The 17,960-nt window shown below is 43.9% G+C and overlaps 2 protein-coding genes across 2 annotated transcripts in view; both read right to left on the bottom strand.

Moving 5' to 3' along the window:
* CAPN5 (calpain 5) overlaps positions 1–17,960 on the bottom strand; it is a 155,253-nt gene that overhangs the window by 37,457 nt on the left and 99,836 nt on the right. The window lies entirely within an intron of this gene.
* LOC118835254 (olfactory marker protein) lies at positions 7,896–8,387 on the bottom strand. Its single transcript, XM_036742448.1, has one exon. It carries the CDS (start codon positions 8,385–8,387, stop codon positions 7,896–7,898), a length of 492 nt encoding a protein of 163 aa, XP_036598343.1.

The raw sequence follows: 17,960 nt of genomic DNA on the forward strand, positions 1-17,960 counted from the left end.
GGTCTTTAGTTCAACTTGTACCTTAATAAAAATTCCCTCTATAACATATCTGACCATTTCTTAAAAGATTTATAGTGTAGGGTGAATCTACTTCCTTTACACCAATTATATCACAGGTCTGGATCCGTCTTTTCCTCATTAAAAACAACAACAACATTGGAACTGTTTCCCTTTGACTCAGAGAGTCCACCACTAATCTTATACCGTGAGGAGGTCTAAAACAGAGAGAAATATCTCAAACACACATTCAAAGTTGCACTTAAAGAACTGGCAACATGAGGGGATGCCTGTTGATTGAGAGAATGGTGGAACAAATCTGTAACGGGATACTACTGTGCCGTAAGAAATACCAAATGTGGCTAATTCAGAGAAAACTGGGAAGATTTGTATAAGCTGATGGAAAAGAAGTAGGAGAATGATTTATACAATGATTGTAACAATGCATATGGAAAGAACTTCAAAATAAAAGCTAAACACTGTATATTTATAAGGACCAGGACTGAATATGGAGGAGAGCTGAGGAAACACAGTGGATGTAGAACAGTCTTGACAACGAGCAGTACAGCAAAGACCCAATTCCAAAGAGTATCGATAATGAAGCTGCCAGTCCACCATCTAACGGGGGACAACGGACTTAAAATTTGGACAAGGACAACATGGGGATTTGTTTTGTTTGATTATGAGTTTTTGTTACAAGGGTTTTGTTTTTCCTTTTTCTTTGGGGGAGGGAGAGAGATGAGAGGGAAAAAAATAGTAGCTAATTTTTAAAAGTAAAATAAAATTAAAATTACATGTAAAAAAAAGAGTGGTGTAGCATCCTCTGCACTTCAGACATCATGTTTATCCCCTTTCCATAGGAACCCTAGACTTGGCCCCTAACATACTGGGGTCTCAGAAAAGAGTTTTTTCCTCACTCAAAACTTACATGTCATTTCCCAGATACCTCCATACCATGCCACCAGATGTATACCCCCAATTTTCTATCTATGTTGTGCTCCCCTATTAGAATGTAAGCTCCTTGAGGGCAAGAACTGTCTTGCTTACTTCTATTTATATCCCCAGTACTTTATCAATGCCTAAGGAGTGTTCTTTCTATCTATCTATCTATCTATCTGGCTAGGATTGGCCTGAAAGGGTGATGCCTGGCTGGATCAGATAAGATGCTTTCAGAAGTCTCCCCTACCTCTGAGAGCCTGAGTCAGGCTGAATGATGAATTTATCATCCCTAACCAGGTGGGGAAAGCACTGGGCCCGTCATTGGTGGACTTGGGTTTCAGTCATGGTTCTCTGGGCAAGTAAATTCTCTTCTCTGAGCCTCGGTTTTCTCATCTACGACATGCAGGTGACTTTAATACACAACCTTCCTTGCTGGGGCACTGTGGGGAAAACACTTTGTAAACCTTAAAATGTTATAAAAAGACAGGTCATTAACAATACTATTCACTAGGATGGCAGTCTAAGAGTCTATGATCTTAAAATTCTCAGATTCTAGGAGAGGGATCGTTTGAGTCTAAGATCAGGTTCTTCAGGCATCCTAGGTCCTTAGTGGCATGTATCTGGGAGATCTGGCTTTTACTATCAAGCACCTTGGTGAAATGGATCTGCCCTGAAAATCCTGGCTGCTGTTTAATTCTGGGCAAGCAGTGGGAGCGATAAAGACCCAGAAGCACACCCAAGGCTGATGCAATCGATGGGAGGAAGCTTTGGGGATTTCTGTTTACTCCGGCCTCAGAACCCAGAGATGGCCGGATTCCAGAGCCTTCCCACACAAACAACAAGAAGGGAGTTTTTGGTTTGGGGTGCCTACTTTTGCCCTGTTGTCATGCTAGTGGGTGGCAGCAAGATGGGGAAAGAAAGGCCATATGATATAGTGGACAGAGCACTGGAGCCATAATGACTGGATTCGAATCCCCACCTCTGGTGTTCACTACCTGTGGGATCTTGGGAAAATCACTTAACCTACCTGGGCCTCAGTTTTATATATCCGAAAAATAAGGGAGTTGAACTAGGTACCCCCCCAGGTTCCTTTTATGTCTAGAACTTATAATTCCAGGGGGAAAGGGTTCTTGACTTTCCAGAGTAGGGCTAGGTTCTAATCTTGATGTTTCCATAAACTTGCCATGAGACCTTGGGCCAATCATTCGCCTTAACTGGGCTTCAGTTTCACCTGCCATAAAATTAGAAGGAAGGACTGGATTACTACTAAGATCCCTTCTACATTTCCCATTTTGAGGACTCGAAGTCACTTCCTTAAGGGGCCATAGTATTTAAAGCAAAAAGCAATGTCGGAACCAATGAGAACCAACTCCAGAAAGTCAATTGTTAAATTTTCAATGTGAGCATTTACACCTCAGGAAATTGGCAGAGGCTACAAATCAGGGCTTGATTTACTGTTTCATTGATTGTCAGGACTTAAGAAAGTGATGGGGAAAAATATTAAGAGTACAGATTAAACCCAACAGTGTGTTGTTGTGTGCATCCCCTCCAAGAGCTGGTTGTTGAACATTTATCGGCACACCCCTAGCCTGGCTAGAAGGGACCTTAAACTCATCTACTCTTCATTTGTAAAGGTGGGGAGATTTATTCTACGTATCCCACAGGAATGTTGTGAAGAAAGCAAAATGTAAACCTTAATGTGCCCTATAAATATGAATTGTTATGATACAGTAGAAAGAGAATTTAATTTGGAATCAGAGGGCCTGGGTCCAAATCTTACCTCTCCAACTTAGTACTATCTGTGTGGTTTGGAGTAAATCACTTTACTTCTCTGGCCTCAATTTCTTCAGCTGGTAGTGGTGGAAAATATTTAGAAATTAGCCCTAGGGGTCAGCAATTCAACCAGGCCCAGGGATAACATCAGGCCTATACACAGATGGGATAAGAGGGACAAAGGCTTGGAAGGAAGCTACAGGTAGGTTATCCTCAAAGATGAAGGTCACTTCTTCACAACTCTGCTGCTTTCTGTTTCAATTTCCATTAACATAGGATCAGCCAGGTCTTTCAGAGACCTTCCAGCTGCTCTGCGGGCTCGTTACATTACATAATAAAATAATGTACATCTCATAAGGCTTAGGGTGGGAGATATCTAGTGTCCACAAGTAAATACATTAGGTTTCACAGTGGCTACTGTTAGACTTGGGGTCAAGAATCTTGCCTCAGACACTGACCAGCTATAAGCCTCAGTTTCCTTACCTATGAAATGGTAACATTAAGAGTACCAATTTTACTAAGCTGTTTTGCAAGGATTAAATGAGATAATATGGAAAGTTCTGTGCAAGTCTTAAACAGTGATATAAATGGTATCTATCATTGTTAATAGTACATATGGATTATGCCTTGTGGACTCACAGAATGCATCTCAGAGTCACCGATTCCAACCCACACACAAACAGGAAGCCCCTCTTCAACCTTACATAGTGTCATCCAGCCCCCAGCAATAGGTAACTCCCAAACTCCCAAATCTGGATAATCCTGTTAGGAAGAAGGGTTTGATGAAATCATCAACTGGCAGAGATGGGATGGGATTCCCCTGGGGAATAGTTCAGAGCTCTTCCTCACCACCAAAGCCCAAACTTTCAACATCAATGTTCTCTTCCTTCAGGTGATATGATGTGGGTGAGAATTGTGGAACCCCACGATCTCAGAATCCCTAATAGTCTTCAGAACTTAACTGAAATGCCATCTACACTGAGCTCTCCTGGCCCTTTCCCCAATTAGCTTGTATTTATCTCATCTATCTTTTGTTTTTATGTATACATGTCTTTCTTAATAAAATGTAATCTCCTTGAAGTCAGGGACTATTTCATTTTTATCTTTGTATCCCCAGCAGAGTTCCTGGCACATAAATGCTGGTTGATCAATTGATTGCAAATGAAGGAGGTAGTAACAAAATGGCCCTGAAGGAAACACCATCCAGGGAGAGAACGTACACCTTGGAGTACGAGAGAATATAGACTTTTATTGGATACATATACAGAATACAAGTTTGGAGAGACTTCACACTGAAAGAGAGAGACCAGATGGGCAGGAGTATAAAGATGAAGTAGCTGTCACCCACAATGACACCCCGCACCAACATCTATATCATGCTAATCTTAGTGAAGTTTCCAAAGCCATGGGGGTCTTGCCTAGGGTAGGCTAGAAAGGCACCGGTAGACATATGAAGTTCACAATAACAATTCATACTTTTTTGTGCAATTTCTATTTTTAAAATACATGAGTTATCCCAGTGGATCTTCACAACAGCCATTCAAGGAAGGTAATACATTAGACAAATGACAAAAGGGGGTTCAAGGACTGAGTGATTTGCTCATGTTGAGAGAACTAATTAGTGGAGAGCTTCCTATGGCCACGGACTAGAGGGACTAGGAGATGGGGGTTCTGGTCCCGGCTTTGCCACTAATTCATTGTAGGAGCTCAAGCAAATGCCCTTCTGACTAGGGGTCTCACCTGTTTTTCCTCATTTCCAAATGGGTAAAACTAGGTGGGAAACAATCACTGCCCTCCCCCACCTCATACCTCTACAGGTTTGGAGGGAGGATCAAATGATAGGTAAGGATAGATAAAGCATTGCTTATGAGTGTTTACTGTATGGCAAGCACGGTGATAATAAGACAGAATTTGGAAAACAATAGCAATCTTAACAATGACACAGCTAATGGTGGACACTACCCTGCTCAAAGTAAACCACAGCATAGAGAAGCTCTTGTTTCAGTCTGTGAACAAACCCTGGAAGTTACAATTGGACCTTTGGTTTGTTTTTTGCTGTTCTTGTTGTTGTCCTTTTTATTTTTTGAAATAGTTCTAGAAAATAAAATACATTCCCTCTAAAGAAAGGGAGATTTCTATAGTTAGCCTGAAGATCCAGGTAGCAACTGATGACTCAGAAAAGGAAAATATGTATAGGTTTTAGTATATTTGTTGCTGAATGGAGTTGGGCAGCCTGGGTTCTAGTCCTAGCTCTTCTGTGGACTTCCTGTGTGACTTAGAGGAAATAACTCTGCCACTCTGAAGCTAGTGAAATGAGGAGGCTGACCTAGGTGCTGTGCAGTCTCATCCAACTCTACTATTCTGTACTACTAAAATGTAAGCCCCTGAGGATCAGCGAACATATCAGTTTTTCATCTTTGCCCAGAGTTGAGCCCAAGATTTACACATAGAGCAGATACTAAATATTTGGTTATGTTAAGCTGTGACCAATACTAGCCAACAGCTAGCAAGAGCCATACAATCAAATAATGGAACCATAAAATGTTATTAGAACTAGACAGATCATCGACTCCAACACCCTCATTTTTCAAAAGTAGAACTCAAAATCCAGAGAGGGAAAATGACTCTCCCAAAGTCACACAGTGAGCCTGTGACAAAGCTGAAACTATAATTTTGATATCCTGCCTCCTCAGAGTCCAGGACTGTTTCCACACTAAACCATGCTGCCTGCCTCATAAACACTACTGCAGTTGTGTAACACATGTCCTGTTAACCATACAACATCTGTTTCCTCCCAATCCCAGGACAGAAGCTGAACAGATATGGGAATGGAATAGAATACTACAGTGAATTTGAGGAATTTGGAGAAACAGGGAAAGACTTGTTGCAACTGAGGCAGAGTAAAATAATCAGAACCAAGAAAACAGTATATGTAATGAAGAGATCACCAAAAGGAAGTTAAACTCTGATTAACCAACAAAGCAATGTCCCAGAAAACAGATGATTAACTATAGCTCTCCCATCCTAGCAAAGAGAAAGGGAGCCAACTAGGACAAAACATTGTATCATCAGATCCAGATACAGTCATTGTAGAAGATGTTGTCACTCTTTGTTGAGGGGGGGTTCAACTTGGGGGGGTAGGAAATGATTACGATGTAAAGACAAAAGATATCAATAAAACTTTTTTTAAGTAGCCAAATGCCTATGGGCAGAGAGCACCCCAGTCCAAAGCAGCCATCCTTAAGGACTAGGGCCATGGAAAAGGCCATCCATACAACAAACGTCACTTACAGGGAAGGTCCAAAGAGTCCACAGTGTCCTCTGATGGAATCCAACGGCCCTAGCATTGAGCCACAGTATCTAGTGTTGCCCCTCCTGCCACCTGAACAACTGGACCCTTCGGCCGTCCCCATTCCCATCTTTGAGCTTCCCTGAGGATGGAAATCTTCACCAACGACCTTGCCCCCTCCTCCATCTGCTGGAAATGATGAGTAAATCTTTTTATGTGAACTTGGCAGAACTGGAAATCTACTGAGAATCACCACATCTTGCATCTGGAAGCAAACTCCAAAGGTCATCTAGAGAAGTCCCTTGCCTCTTAGAAGAACAAACTATTTGTACATTTTTGCTATGCAAAATATATATATATCTGTAAATATGGAGATTCAATATTCTGTAACATATAGAGAGCTATGGTATATTATCTATATGAATATATATATATATATGTGCATTTTGTCTTTTTTTTTAAGAACCTAACGGAACTAGACCACTTTCCCTGGTAATTCTCTACTCCTGGGTTCAGCTCCAACATTAACTGCTCCATGCTTTTCTCTTCCCCTAGGCTACTGTATCTAGCCTGAGAAAACTGGGTTCTCTGTAAAAGAAGTTTTCAGATAAAAGGGACATGTCTCAAGTGAGGATTTTCCTTCTATGCCTTGCTGCCTGGGACAGCCCATGTCAGCTCATGCACTGTGAGGGCAGGGTCCATAGGACAGCCCAGAGAGAGGAGTCAAGATCCCTCAGCTATATGAAAAGCTGGATATTCACTAAAAGAAATCCTGCTTCAGATGCACTGATAGTTTGATGTAAAACTCTAGACAAGCAATAGAGATTTAAAGGCCTCTTTCTCTGGAATGGCTCTCCCTTGCCCTGGATGAAGAGAGAATGGCAAGTCTTCAGCCATCACAACATGCCCAGCATGAGCTGATCTCTCTCACTGTCTCTCCCTGCACCCAACCTTCTACTTAGTCTCTTGCTGGCCCGACATTTAGCTGCATCCATCTCTAATCCATTGATCCTGCCAGCAGTCTGTGTGCAATAGTATACCCTAGGCTAGCAGAAGGTTGTTCCCACCTTGCATAATCAAGAATGCCAGCTGAGGTTTCTGTCCCAGAGCAGGAAGGAAGTCAGGGAGAAAAGTGAGCCAGACACTGACGAGTTTCTCCAAAGCTGCTGAGCACACCCAAAAGCTCAGACCAGACACAGCAACAATGCTGTCACTGCCTCTAGAAACAAGGTGGTCAGCGACCAGCAATATCAGTGGGAGGGAGATAGTGGAGAAAGAGGGCAGACATCAAAAAACAGGAGGGAGGGCTGGGACACACCGATCCTACATGAAGAGGGAGGTGCTGGGGAAGGAAGAAGATGATGGTGGGGAAGGCAGGATGGAGACAAATACCAGGCAAAAGAACTGAGGGTGTATGTGGGGATAAATAATCCTTTCCCCAAAAGACAGGAAGGTGGGAATGAGGGAAAGAGAGGATTGATCAGATCAAAAGGGCAGGGTGGTTGCTGATCGAGGGGATAGAGGGAAAGTAGTAAAGAGGGGAAGAGAGGAAGACCTAGATCTAAAAGGGCAGGGATTTGGGCAAGAAAAGGAATGGATAGGAACAGAAATGAATGAAGGGGCTGGGGATGGAAAGGTTTTCCTGATCAAAATAAGACAAGCGGATGGGATTCAAAATATTAGGGGGTGCAAAGATGAGACAAGCAAACATTAGGAAAAAAAACTGGGGGAGGAGAAGGGGAGATGTCTTCATCTAGAAAAATGTGTGAAATGTTTAGATTTTTTTTTAGTTTGGGGCAGGGGGAGAAAAGGCAAGCTCTAGGAGAGAAGAATGGAGGGAAGACACCTTGATCCAAAGGATGGGGGCAAGGATTGAAGTGGGCAACCAGGTTCAATGTCAGAGCAGATTAAAAACCACTGAAGACTTAAGGTTGGCAGGCTCGAGGCCCTCGCCAAAGGTGATTAGGAAGTACATCACTTTTCGGATCTTGGCCAGCTCTGACAGCCTCTCCCCAAACTCCTGGGCATCTGCCTCATTCCAATCCATGACGTCAGAGTCCTCCTTCCTCCAGAAGATGGCCGCTGGGTCCAGGAGCTGCCGGGTCATGAGGTTGGTGAGATCAGGTGTCCAGTGCTGGGAAGTGCCCGTGATGGTCACCTTGCCAGCCTTGTCCAGTGCAATGTTCCAGCGCTCAAATTGTAGTTTCTGCTGCTGGATGAAATCCAGGCGGTACACAAACTCTACCGGTCGCAGCAACTTCTCCCCATCCTGGCGCTTCTCATTGTTCTTCTTCAGAGTATCCACTCGTATCCTCATCTGTTTGGTCAAGCCCTCATCAAGGACCAGTGGCATTTCCAGCTGTGGCTTATCGGCCTCCTCAGCAGCCATGGCCCCTGCTCAGCTCCTCACACTAGACCTGCTGTCTTGAGTGTCCTGGGGTTACTGGGGCTGTGGGAAGGAGGCATCCAGGCTACACCTCTGCCAACCCCGCCTCCTCCCTCCCTCACCTGTTTTCCTCCAACCTGCTTACCCCTACCCCTTTCCCCAGCTCTGGCTCCTCCTTCCAACTTTCCTTACCAGTACAAGTCAGGGACTCCCAGGGCCTGATGCAGAGCCTCCCCAGGGCCCTAAGGAAAGCTTTCTTGGTTCTTATTTGCAGTGCAAGCAGGCAGGGTAACCCACAGGGAAGAAGATGCTGATGTCAGTTGCCAAGGCAACTGTTCTGACAACCAACATAGAGACAATGAGGAGCTGGGGCTTGTTTATGTTTAAAACAAGGCAGTATAAACTAACGGAGTCCTGAACTTGGAGTCAAAGACCTGAGTTTTAATCCTACCTGTGACATTTACCAGGAGAGTAACCTTGGGCAAATCACATAAACTATCTGAATCTGTTTCCTCATCTGTAAAACACGAATAATAATACTTGAACTAAATGTTGAATAAACTATCTCGCTCACAAGGCCATTGGGAGGATCAAGGAAGATTATGTATTCAAAACAATTTATGGAAAACCTGGCTATCATCATTATTACTAAGACAAGTGTTCTAAGGCTCTACGCAACAGCTGGGAAATGGGCTTGGGGGAAGAGAAGATTCTAGTAGGGGAAACATCATATGGAATGTTTTCATAGACTCACAGATTGTCATGGTTACAGCTTAAAATTCAACTTCTAATTTAGGCCCAGTGACTTAGGGTCATAGATTTAGAGTTGCAAGGGAACACGGAGATCACCTAGTCCAGAGATTCTTAGAATTTTGTGCATCATAGACCCTTTTGGCAGTCAGTCTGGTGAAGCCTACAGGCCCCTTCTCAGAATGGTATTTTTTTTAATTCCTCATTAAAGGAAAGGCTAAATTTTAGTTACAGGTTAACGAAAATAAATATGTCTTCTTTCCCCCACATCTAGTTTAAAATACCCCCTGAAATCTATCCATGGACTTCTTGGAACTCCATGGACCCAAGGTGAAGAACTTCAGATTTAGTCTAGTCTTCTCATTTTAAAGATAAGTAAACTGAACCCCAGAGAGATTAAGGGACTTGCCCAAAGTCACACATGCAGTAAGTCACAGAGGAAGGATTTGAACTCAGGTCCTCCAACTACAAAGCCAGTCCTCTTTCACTGTACTCTTCTGCCTCAGCTTGTCTAAGGCCATAAAAATTGCAGTATTGGAATTTCAACCCAGATCACTTGCATTCTTCCTCTATGCCAAGGTGCCCATCTGAAGACATACCCAATGAGGGAAACAGTTCATTCATGTGAAAAGGGTGTGGGAGTTTCAGTGGATCACAAGTTCAATATGAATTTGTGTGACAATCACAATGTGATTCAGTAACAAAAAGAATGAACACGATGCTGGCTTTGGTAACAGAAACATGGTGACCTTTGTCCTCTGCTCTGATCAGACCACCTCTAGAGTAGTGTATCCAGTTGTAGGCACCATGTTTTAGAAAGGCCACTGACAAGCCAGAACATATCTGAAGGCAGGTGCCCAAGGATGGTGAGAGTGCCCAAGACCACACAAGTCATGTGAGTGTCCACTAAAGGAATTGAGGTGTTTAGAGAACAGATATTGAGAGTTGTCTTCAAGTACCTGAAATGCTTCACATCTGGCTAAGTGGGAAGAACTAAGGACAACTGGGGACGTCACGGGGGGAAAACTTCTGAATTAGTAAAAAGAACTTAACAATCAGTGTTATCCATCAATGAATCAGACTCACTCAGGTGGTAGTAAGCTTTCCATCACTAAAGGTGTCCCGGTTTTGCCAGCCAAAGCCGTAGCTAGAGTGGATCAGTCATGCCTCTGCCCCAGGGAATAGAAATTTGAGGACTCAAGATTTTTAACACATTCACTGTTTCTCAGTTTCAGCAGCTAGAAACAACCTAACTTAGCAAGAAAAATTGCAGCAAAAATGGGAAACTAAAAACATCTCTGTGAGTCACTATGATTTCTCTCTCCCTCCTACACAATAGAATTCATCTTAATTACTTCTTGTATTATTTCCACATCATGAATTACAAAGCTGAGTCTAGGGCATGTTTCATGCTGCTTGTTCTGGTCAACAAAATGGCTAGGCACAGCTGCACTGCAGGGAATGGTGTAACGGGTATGCCAGCACTAGATAGAAACTGAATAAAATGACCACATGAGGTCCAGCATGGATACTCTAAGACCCTGTGGCTGGGGGCAAGAAAGGGTCCAAAAAAAGTAATGATTACAAAGCACTCACCATCCTTGCACTAAATTCAACCTTTTAAGGTCACCCTCTCCTACCTTCAGACAAGCTCCAAATCACCCAATGTCTGGCCCAGATTTGCATTACCAGAAGAGTTCAGAAGGGGGTAGAAGCTGCCCTGGTATCCCTGATGAGCACGCTAGCCCACACTGGAACTACCTGTAACCAACACATTAATGATGGCAGAAGAAGACCCCAAACAGGTTAAATGGGACACATAGGTAGGGTAAGTGGGGTGGAGGTGGGGGGGGTTACAAGGATAGAATCACCATAGGTTCAATTCCATTCCACTAAATAAGCTTACTAAATGCCTACTATGTGGCAGGAACTGTGCTGGGCACTAGAGATGGAAAACCAAAAACAAGGCAATCACCTTCCTCAAGAAACAACACAGATAAATACATATAAAACATGATACTGAGGGTCTGGGTAATGATGACTGTATCCCAAGATCAGCAAAAGCTGAAAGAAATCCATAGACCACTTAATCCAAGCTCTTCATTTTGGAATCCATAACACAAGGTAATTTTGGCAGCTGTATAGAGAGCACCAACAGCTGGGGGATTAGCAAAAAGTCTATAGTCTGTGTAAGCCCCCTTGGCACCTGGGTGTCCCCCAACCTAGGTCTCTCTATATACTCTCCACCCTTGTGATCTCATCTGCTCCAATGGGTTCAAGTGTTATTTCTATGCAGATGACTCCTAGATATATATGCCCAACCTTAATTTCTCTCATGAACTTTACCCACACACTGTCGACTTCCTGCTATACACCTTCTGGAAGTCCTAGAGGAATCCTGACTTTGATGTGTCCAAAAGGGACCTTCCATGCAAACCCTCTCCAACTCCACATTCCCTCATTTCTCTTAAAGATACAAATATCCTCCTCGCAGGTTTATGACCTCAGAATCATGTTTGACCCTTCTCTCTTTCCCCTCCCAGCCCTGTTCCTGACCTTCTGGATTTCAAAACTATGCCTCATGCTGTCACCCTGGAACATCCTACCCACTACTATAGGCTGCTCACCATGGAATAATCCTCTTGGAATGTCCTTCCACAAGATCCATCTCTCTCCTCCCACTGGTGAATTCCTCTAGAAGCCTCCATTTTGAGGAGACTTTGTTCCTTTCCTGACTTTCTGAACTTTGAAAACCAAGTCCCCACATTGGGCTTCTTCATCCCATTCAGCTGCATTTTGTGTTTTGTCTTATCCTCATTAAATATAATCTCCTTGAGAGGACAGTGATAGCAAACACTTTCGTTTCTCCTTTCCAACTCCCTCCTTCTCCTCCCTCCCTTTTTCCTTCCTTCCTTCCCCTACTGATACTCGTCTAATCTGATCATTTACCAAATAACGGTCAGTTTTGCCTCGGTGACCATCACCATATTTAAAATCTTCATCATGCTTCTTGTCTGGACCAATGAAATAGTCTCCTAATTGATCTCTACCTCCTCTCTCTAATCTATCCTCCACTCAGGTGCTAAAAATCATTTTCCTAAGACACAGTTTTGAACATCATCATCCCCCCGCTCTAAAACCTCTTCCGGTTCATGGAATAAAATACAGATTCCTCAGCTTAGTACATAAGTTTGGTGCGTAAGGCTCTCCATAATTTGACACCCTGTACCCAGCCTTATTTCACATTATTTCCTTTATCATGCTGTATTCTTCAGCCAAACTCTATGTTCCAGTTGTTTCCTGACCTTGAAATTCCATTTCCAGTACCCAGAATGCACTCCTTCCTCTTCTCCACCTTTCAGAATTCTTGTCTTCCTTCGGACAGCATTCCATCTGTGATTTTCTTAATTGTTGATGCCTTCTCCCTCCCTCCATAGTTTACTTTGGACTACCCTTATTTGTTGGGGCAGCTAGGTGGTGCAGTGGATAGAGCACCAGGTCTGGAGTCAGGAAGACTCATCTTCTTGAGTTCAAATGTGACCTCAGACACTTACTAGTTGTTTGACCCTGGGAAAGTCACTTCACCCTGTTTACCTCAGTTTCCTCATCTGTAAAATGAGCTGGAGAAGGAAATGGCAAACCATTCCACTATTTCTGCCAAGAAAACTGAAATGAGGTCACAAAGAGTCCAATATGACTGAAAGGACTGCACAAGAACAGAATACTTATTTGTGTCGTAGCCCCTTAGTAGATTGTAGATGGTCCTTAAGGACAGGGACTATTTCATTTCTGTCTTTGTTCCCTCAGCCTTTGGCACATTGCCTCACCCATAGTAGGCACTTAAGGAATATCTGTTAGATCAATCAAAAGGTATAATACTAAGAAGCAGAAGAGAATTGTGAACCCAGACTCTTCCAAATGCAAGTGTTCCACCACCATGCTGTCTCTAGCAGGTTCAGAGCTGGTTCCTCCATTCATAGTTTTTGTGTGAAGCTCTTCAAGGCACCTACCTGAATTTTTTAGGGTGAAGTCAGGTAGGGCAAAGCCATCACCCTACCTCAGGCTCTGCGCAGGACCTCTAGACTACCACCTGACAATGACAGCATCCTGAGCTGTTAGGGGTATGGGGCTGATCCTGAGGGATATTTAATATAATGATGATGAAAATAAGAATGATACCATTTCTACAGCCCTTCAAGCTTTACAAATTCCATTCCTGTAAGGTAGATAGTGTAAGATATATTAAACACTAGTTTATAGAGGAGGATGTTGAAGCCCTGAGTGGAAACTTTTCCAGGAAGTAGAAAATCCAGCTCTTGTCCCCAGGCCTTGTGAGGTTCAGACTACTTCTTCTATTGTGCTGCCCTGGGTACTATGGTAAAGCAGGTTCCAGGGTCTAGACCTGTTTCTGAATAGAACATAGGACCATAAAATAACAACCACTCTCAGAGATCATCTCTGGCTGTACTTATAAAGCAAGGTAGTGGTGGACCAAGGCTCCTGACCTCCCTACCCCCAAGTCTAGGGCTTGGGCTACTACACCTGGGAAAGCTTAGGAGTCCTCTTTCCTACTCATGCTCAAAGGAGATGAAAGGGATAATTTGGTTTCACAGGGTGAAATTCTTTTCTCCTTATCTGGCAGGATGCAGCCCTCTTTCTTCTACTACCACTATGATACACACATGATTTAATGAGCATGAGGAAATTACAGAAAAGTATGAGGGCTCTAAGGAGGAATGCAGGAAGGGAAGGGGTGAAAAAAAGGCTGCGACTACGAGTTTTAGACCTAGGTTTGCCACAAAGTTGCTATGAGACATGGGGGAAGATGCTTCAAACCTCTGAGCCTTAATTTCCTCCATGATGTTCAAAATGGTAGGTTGTTACTGTCTTCTGTGTTTGATTAAACCCTCAGAGAAAACCTCAACACTAAGAGGAAAGTGTCAGGGCTGTCACCTGGAGATAGGAGCTTTGCCCTACACCCCAGGGAGGAGTGTGTGTGTGTGTGTGTGTGTGTGTGTGTGTGTGTGTGTGTGTGTGTGTGTACTGACAGAATAGCGGGCAGGCCACTTCTGAGCGGAAACCACTTCCCAAACAACATCCTTTCAGGGCATCCCCAGAGAAGAGGAAATAGTAAATAGATGAATAGTGTGGGAAGCCAGGCCCAAAGCAAGAAAGGGAGAGGGAGGGAGTGGAAGAGGAAGGGATAAAGGGAAGGAGGAGGAGGGAGAGCATGGAGGGACTAAGGGAAGAGGAAGAAGAGAAGGAAGGAGGGAGCAAAAGGAGGGACAGAGAGGGAGAGAGGTAAAAAAGGAAGAAAGGAAGGAGCAGGGTGAGAGGAAATAAGATGATGGAGAGGGAGGGGGAAGGAAGAAAAATAGGAGAGAGGAAAATGAGAGGGGAGGAAAGAGGAAGATATAATGAAGGAAGGAGAAAGAGGAGGGAAGAGAGAGATAAAGAAAGGAGGGTAAGGGGGAGGGAGAGAGAGAGGGAGAGACAAAGAGAGAGAGAGAGAAGGAAGAAAGGATAGAGACAGACAGAGAGAGGGGAAGATGGGAGGGAGAGGGAAAGATTGCCTCATTGAAAGACTGAACTCAAAACAGAGAACATAGCCAACTCTTAATCTCTAGTTGGAAGATGGGAAGAGAAAAGAAAGATTGTGGCTGAATAGCATCCCAAATTGTTCCACAATCAGTAAGTCCTTGCATTTTGAATGATGTTCATGTTTACGGCTTCCACCGAGGTTCTCATCATGGAGCTGTACCTCTGGGCTCTCTGATGCCATGCCAGGGGAACACTCTGTGAGATTCTACCAAGCTGGACAAGTTTCAAATACAAATCCAGTGATGAACTGGATGACGTCTCTTGTCTCAAAACCATCCTGGCTAAGTTCAGAGAGGCTCAGCCCAAGGTTGCCCACAGGGGGCTGAAGTTTTGGCCACAGGAAATCATGAAGACCATGTGTACACAACAGGGTTTCCTAATGTAGGGTCCAGGCATTTGTTTTTAAAAACATCTGATAACTATATTTCAATATAATTGGTTTTCTTTGTAATTCTATGTAGTTTATTACATGCATTTAAAAACATTATCTAGAGAAGGCTTCACCAGACGGCCAAAGAGCCATGACACCAAAAAGATTAGGACTCCCTGGATTGTACATGCTAAACTACCTCTTATTCCTCAATCAGCTTATAGTCTACATGGGGATAGAATCCTGACACTTATGAAGCTGTTACAGACAAGTACTTTCCCTTATCTGGGTTTCAGTTTCTTCACCTATAAAGTGAAGGAATGAGATGACTTTGAAATTGTTTTCCTTCGTGCTCTAACAATTATTCTAAGACCCAACATTCTGCTTTAAGTCCCTCCTGGTTCTACTTTTTGTGCTCTACAATCCATCTTAGCTGAGTGTCTACGTTCTAACATTCTTTGTTTTAAGGTCCCTCCCAGATCTGACATTCATGTTCTGAGTTCTCTTCTAGCTCTGATATTCTATGGCTGTAGTACCTAGGAATCTACTACAAACCAGGGCCTGGTAATTTGCTAGACATGTGTTAGAGGGAGTAAGGGCACTAAGGGGTCAGAGAAAGAAAGGACTGATGGGCCAGAGTTTTCAGGGCAGGCTTCCTGGAAGAACTGGCCTTTTAGGATATGTGGGGTTTGTTAACACATTGAACTCAATGCACAGCCTTTCGATTAATCACATCAACCACACAGCTACATTTGCCAGAGTAGATGGTGGGAGCCATCCGAACCGAGAGGGCAGATGTGTGCTTCGGAACCCACACCCCCTTCCCTGGATAATAAAGGATTTCAAAAGGTTTTCCCTAAGGAGGGCAACCAGGTTGGAAAATGTTGGGTGGCAACAAACACACCCCAGTCGTCAGGGGAGGGGAGAGCGAGCAAGGCAGATTGGAGTTGGGGATAATGAGCTCCCTGAAGGCTCCTAACTTCTGCCATTCTCCCAACCATCTGGGGTAGGGGGGAGTGGGGTAATGGAGTCTAGAGAGGAATACGACAATTAGTCAACTTCATGTTATATCTTCAAGGCCCTACACAGAAGAACATCCTAAAAACCCTGTGTGATCAGACAGCAGAGAACATCAGATCTGGAAGGCATTTTAGATTATAGAACACAAAACATCAGGCAGCTTAAGATAATAGGACACGGAATGTCAGAGCTGGAAGGCCTCCTAAACCACATAGGACACAGACCATCAAAGCAGGAAAACGTTAGACTAGAGAAACAGAATGTCAAGTTGGAAGCCACCTTGGACAGGACATAGAATATCAGAGCTGGAGGCTCCCTAGAGACCATTCCAGTTTTCTTCTTACCAGTGAGAAAACTGAGCCCCACTAGTTCAAGTTTACTCAGAGCCAGGAGTAGAACTTACAACTCCCAACTCCAACCTCAATCTCTTTTGATTAAGTGATAGTTCAAAGGTGGGCAGCCAGGTGATACAGGAAGTCAGGAAGACCTGAATTCAAATCTGGCCTCAGATACTTATTAGCTGCGTGATCCTGTTTGACTGAGTTTCCTCATCTGTAAAATGGCCTGGAAAAGGAAATAGCAAACCACTCCAGTATCTTTGTCAAGAAAACCCCAGATGGGGTCACAGAGTCAGAGACAACTGAAACAAGTGAATAAACGCAAAGGCAGGTTGAAGTTGATTAGCTTAAAAGAATAGAAAGATAGTGGAGAGCAGAGGGACTATGGGTGCAAAATATTGCATGTACTATCCAGGGTAATGCCATGGAGAGAAAGAGGGCGTGATCTGTGTGTGAGCAAAAGCACAAAGGTGAATGTGGAAGATCCTCAGACTGTGTGAAGGGGAGGAATGTGGAATAAGGCTGGAAAGGCTAGGTTAGGGCCGGGTTGTGAAAGGTGTTTGAAATGCCACACAGAGGACCACAAGTACCAGGATGCCTGTCCCAAGCTCCAGTTATTAGGAAATGTTCCTTTATATGGAGCCTAAATCTGTCACTTGGCAACTTCCTCCCCATTGTGTCTAGTTCTTGCCTCTGGTCTCTGGGTCTAAGCAGGACAAGTCTAGTCAAGACAAGTCATCAAGCATTTATTAAGGCTTCCTATGTGCCAAGTCCTGTGCTAAGGGCCAGGAATACAAATACAAGCAGAGGGCAGTCTCTGCCCCCTAAGACTTTACTTTCTAATGTGGGAAGACAACAAATAAAAGGAAGCTGAAAAGTGGGGGTGAGGGGGGGAGGATACTAATTTGGGAGGGTTGGGAGTACAGCCTGAAGAAGAAGAAAGTCTAAAATCTCTGGAGTCAGACTATCCCTCCTCAGATGAATACCACCCATGTGACTTGGGACAGTCGCTCAATCTCCCTGGGTTCCAGGAACTTTATAAAATGAAGGGGCTGAATGAGACCCCTTCTAAGGCCAGGAGCCTATGAGATGTGAGAAGCACTGGAGATGATGTCATGCATTTGTTTTGAGTCCACCAGGCACCCAGCCTCCCTCCCTCCCTCCCTCCCTCCCCAGCCCCAGGCTCCCACTCCATGACATCAGCAGCAGCTGTGCAGGGGGAAGCCAAGAGTCACTTAGCTTCTGGCAGAAAAGAAACAATCAAATTATGCAGAGAGGAACCAAGGAGATAGACATGGCTGCCTCTGAACAGAACCCAGGCCCCTCCACTTTGTCTTCTGCTCTACGCATGTTAATGAGAGTCCAGGGTCTGTGTTGTCTGCATCTGGAGTTATGGATTTGTTTTTCTGGACCTGGGATTAGAAGCCCTTAAAATTAGGGCTGAGGCAAAAGAACTGATTTCCATCTTTGCTGGGTTAGGAAAGGGACTCAGGGCCT

This window comes from Trichosurus vulpecula, chromosome 2 (assembly GCF_011100635.1).
Source record: "Trichosurus vulpecula isolate mTriVul1 chromosome 2, mTriVul1.pri, whole genome shotgun sequence".
Classification (NCBI taxonomy): Eukaryota; Metazoa; Chordata; class Mammalia; order Diprotodontia; family Phalangeridae; genus Trichosurus; species Trichosurus vulpecula.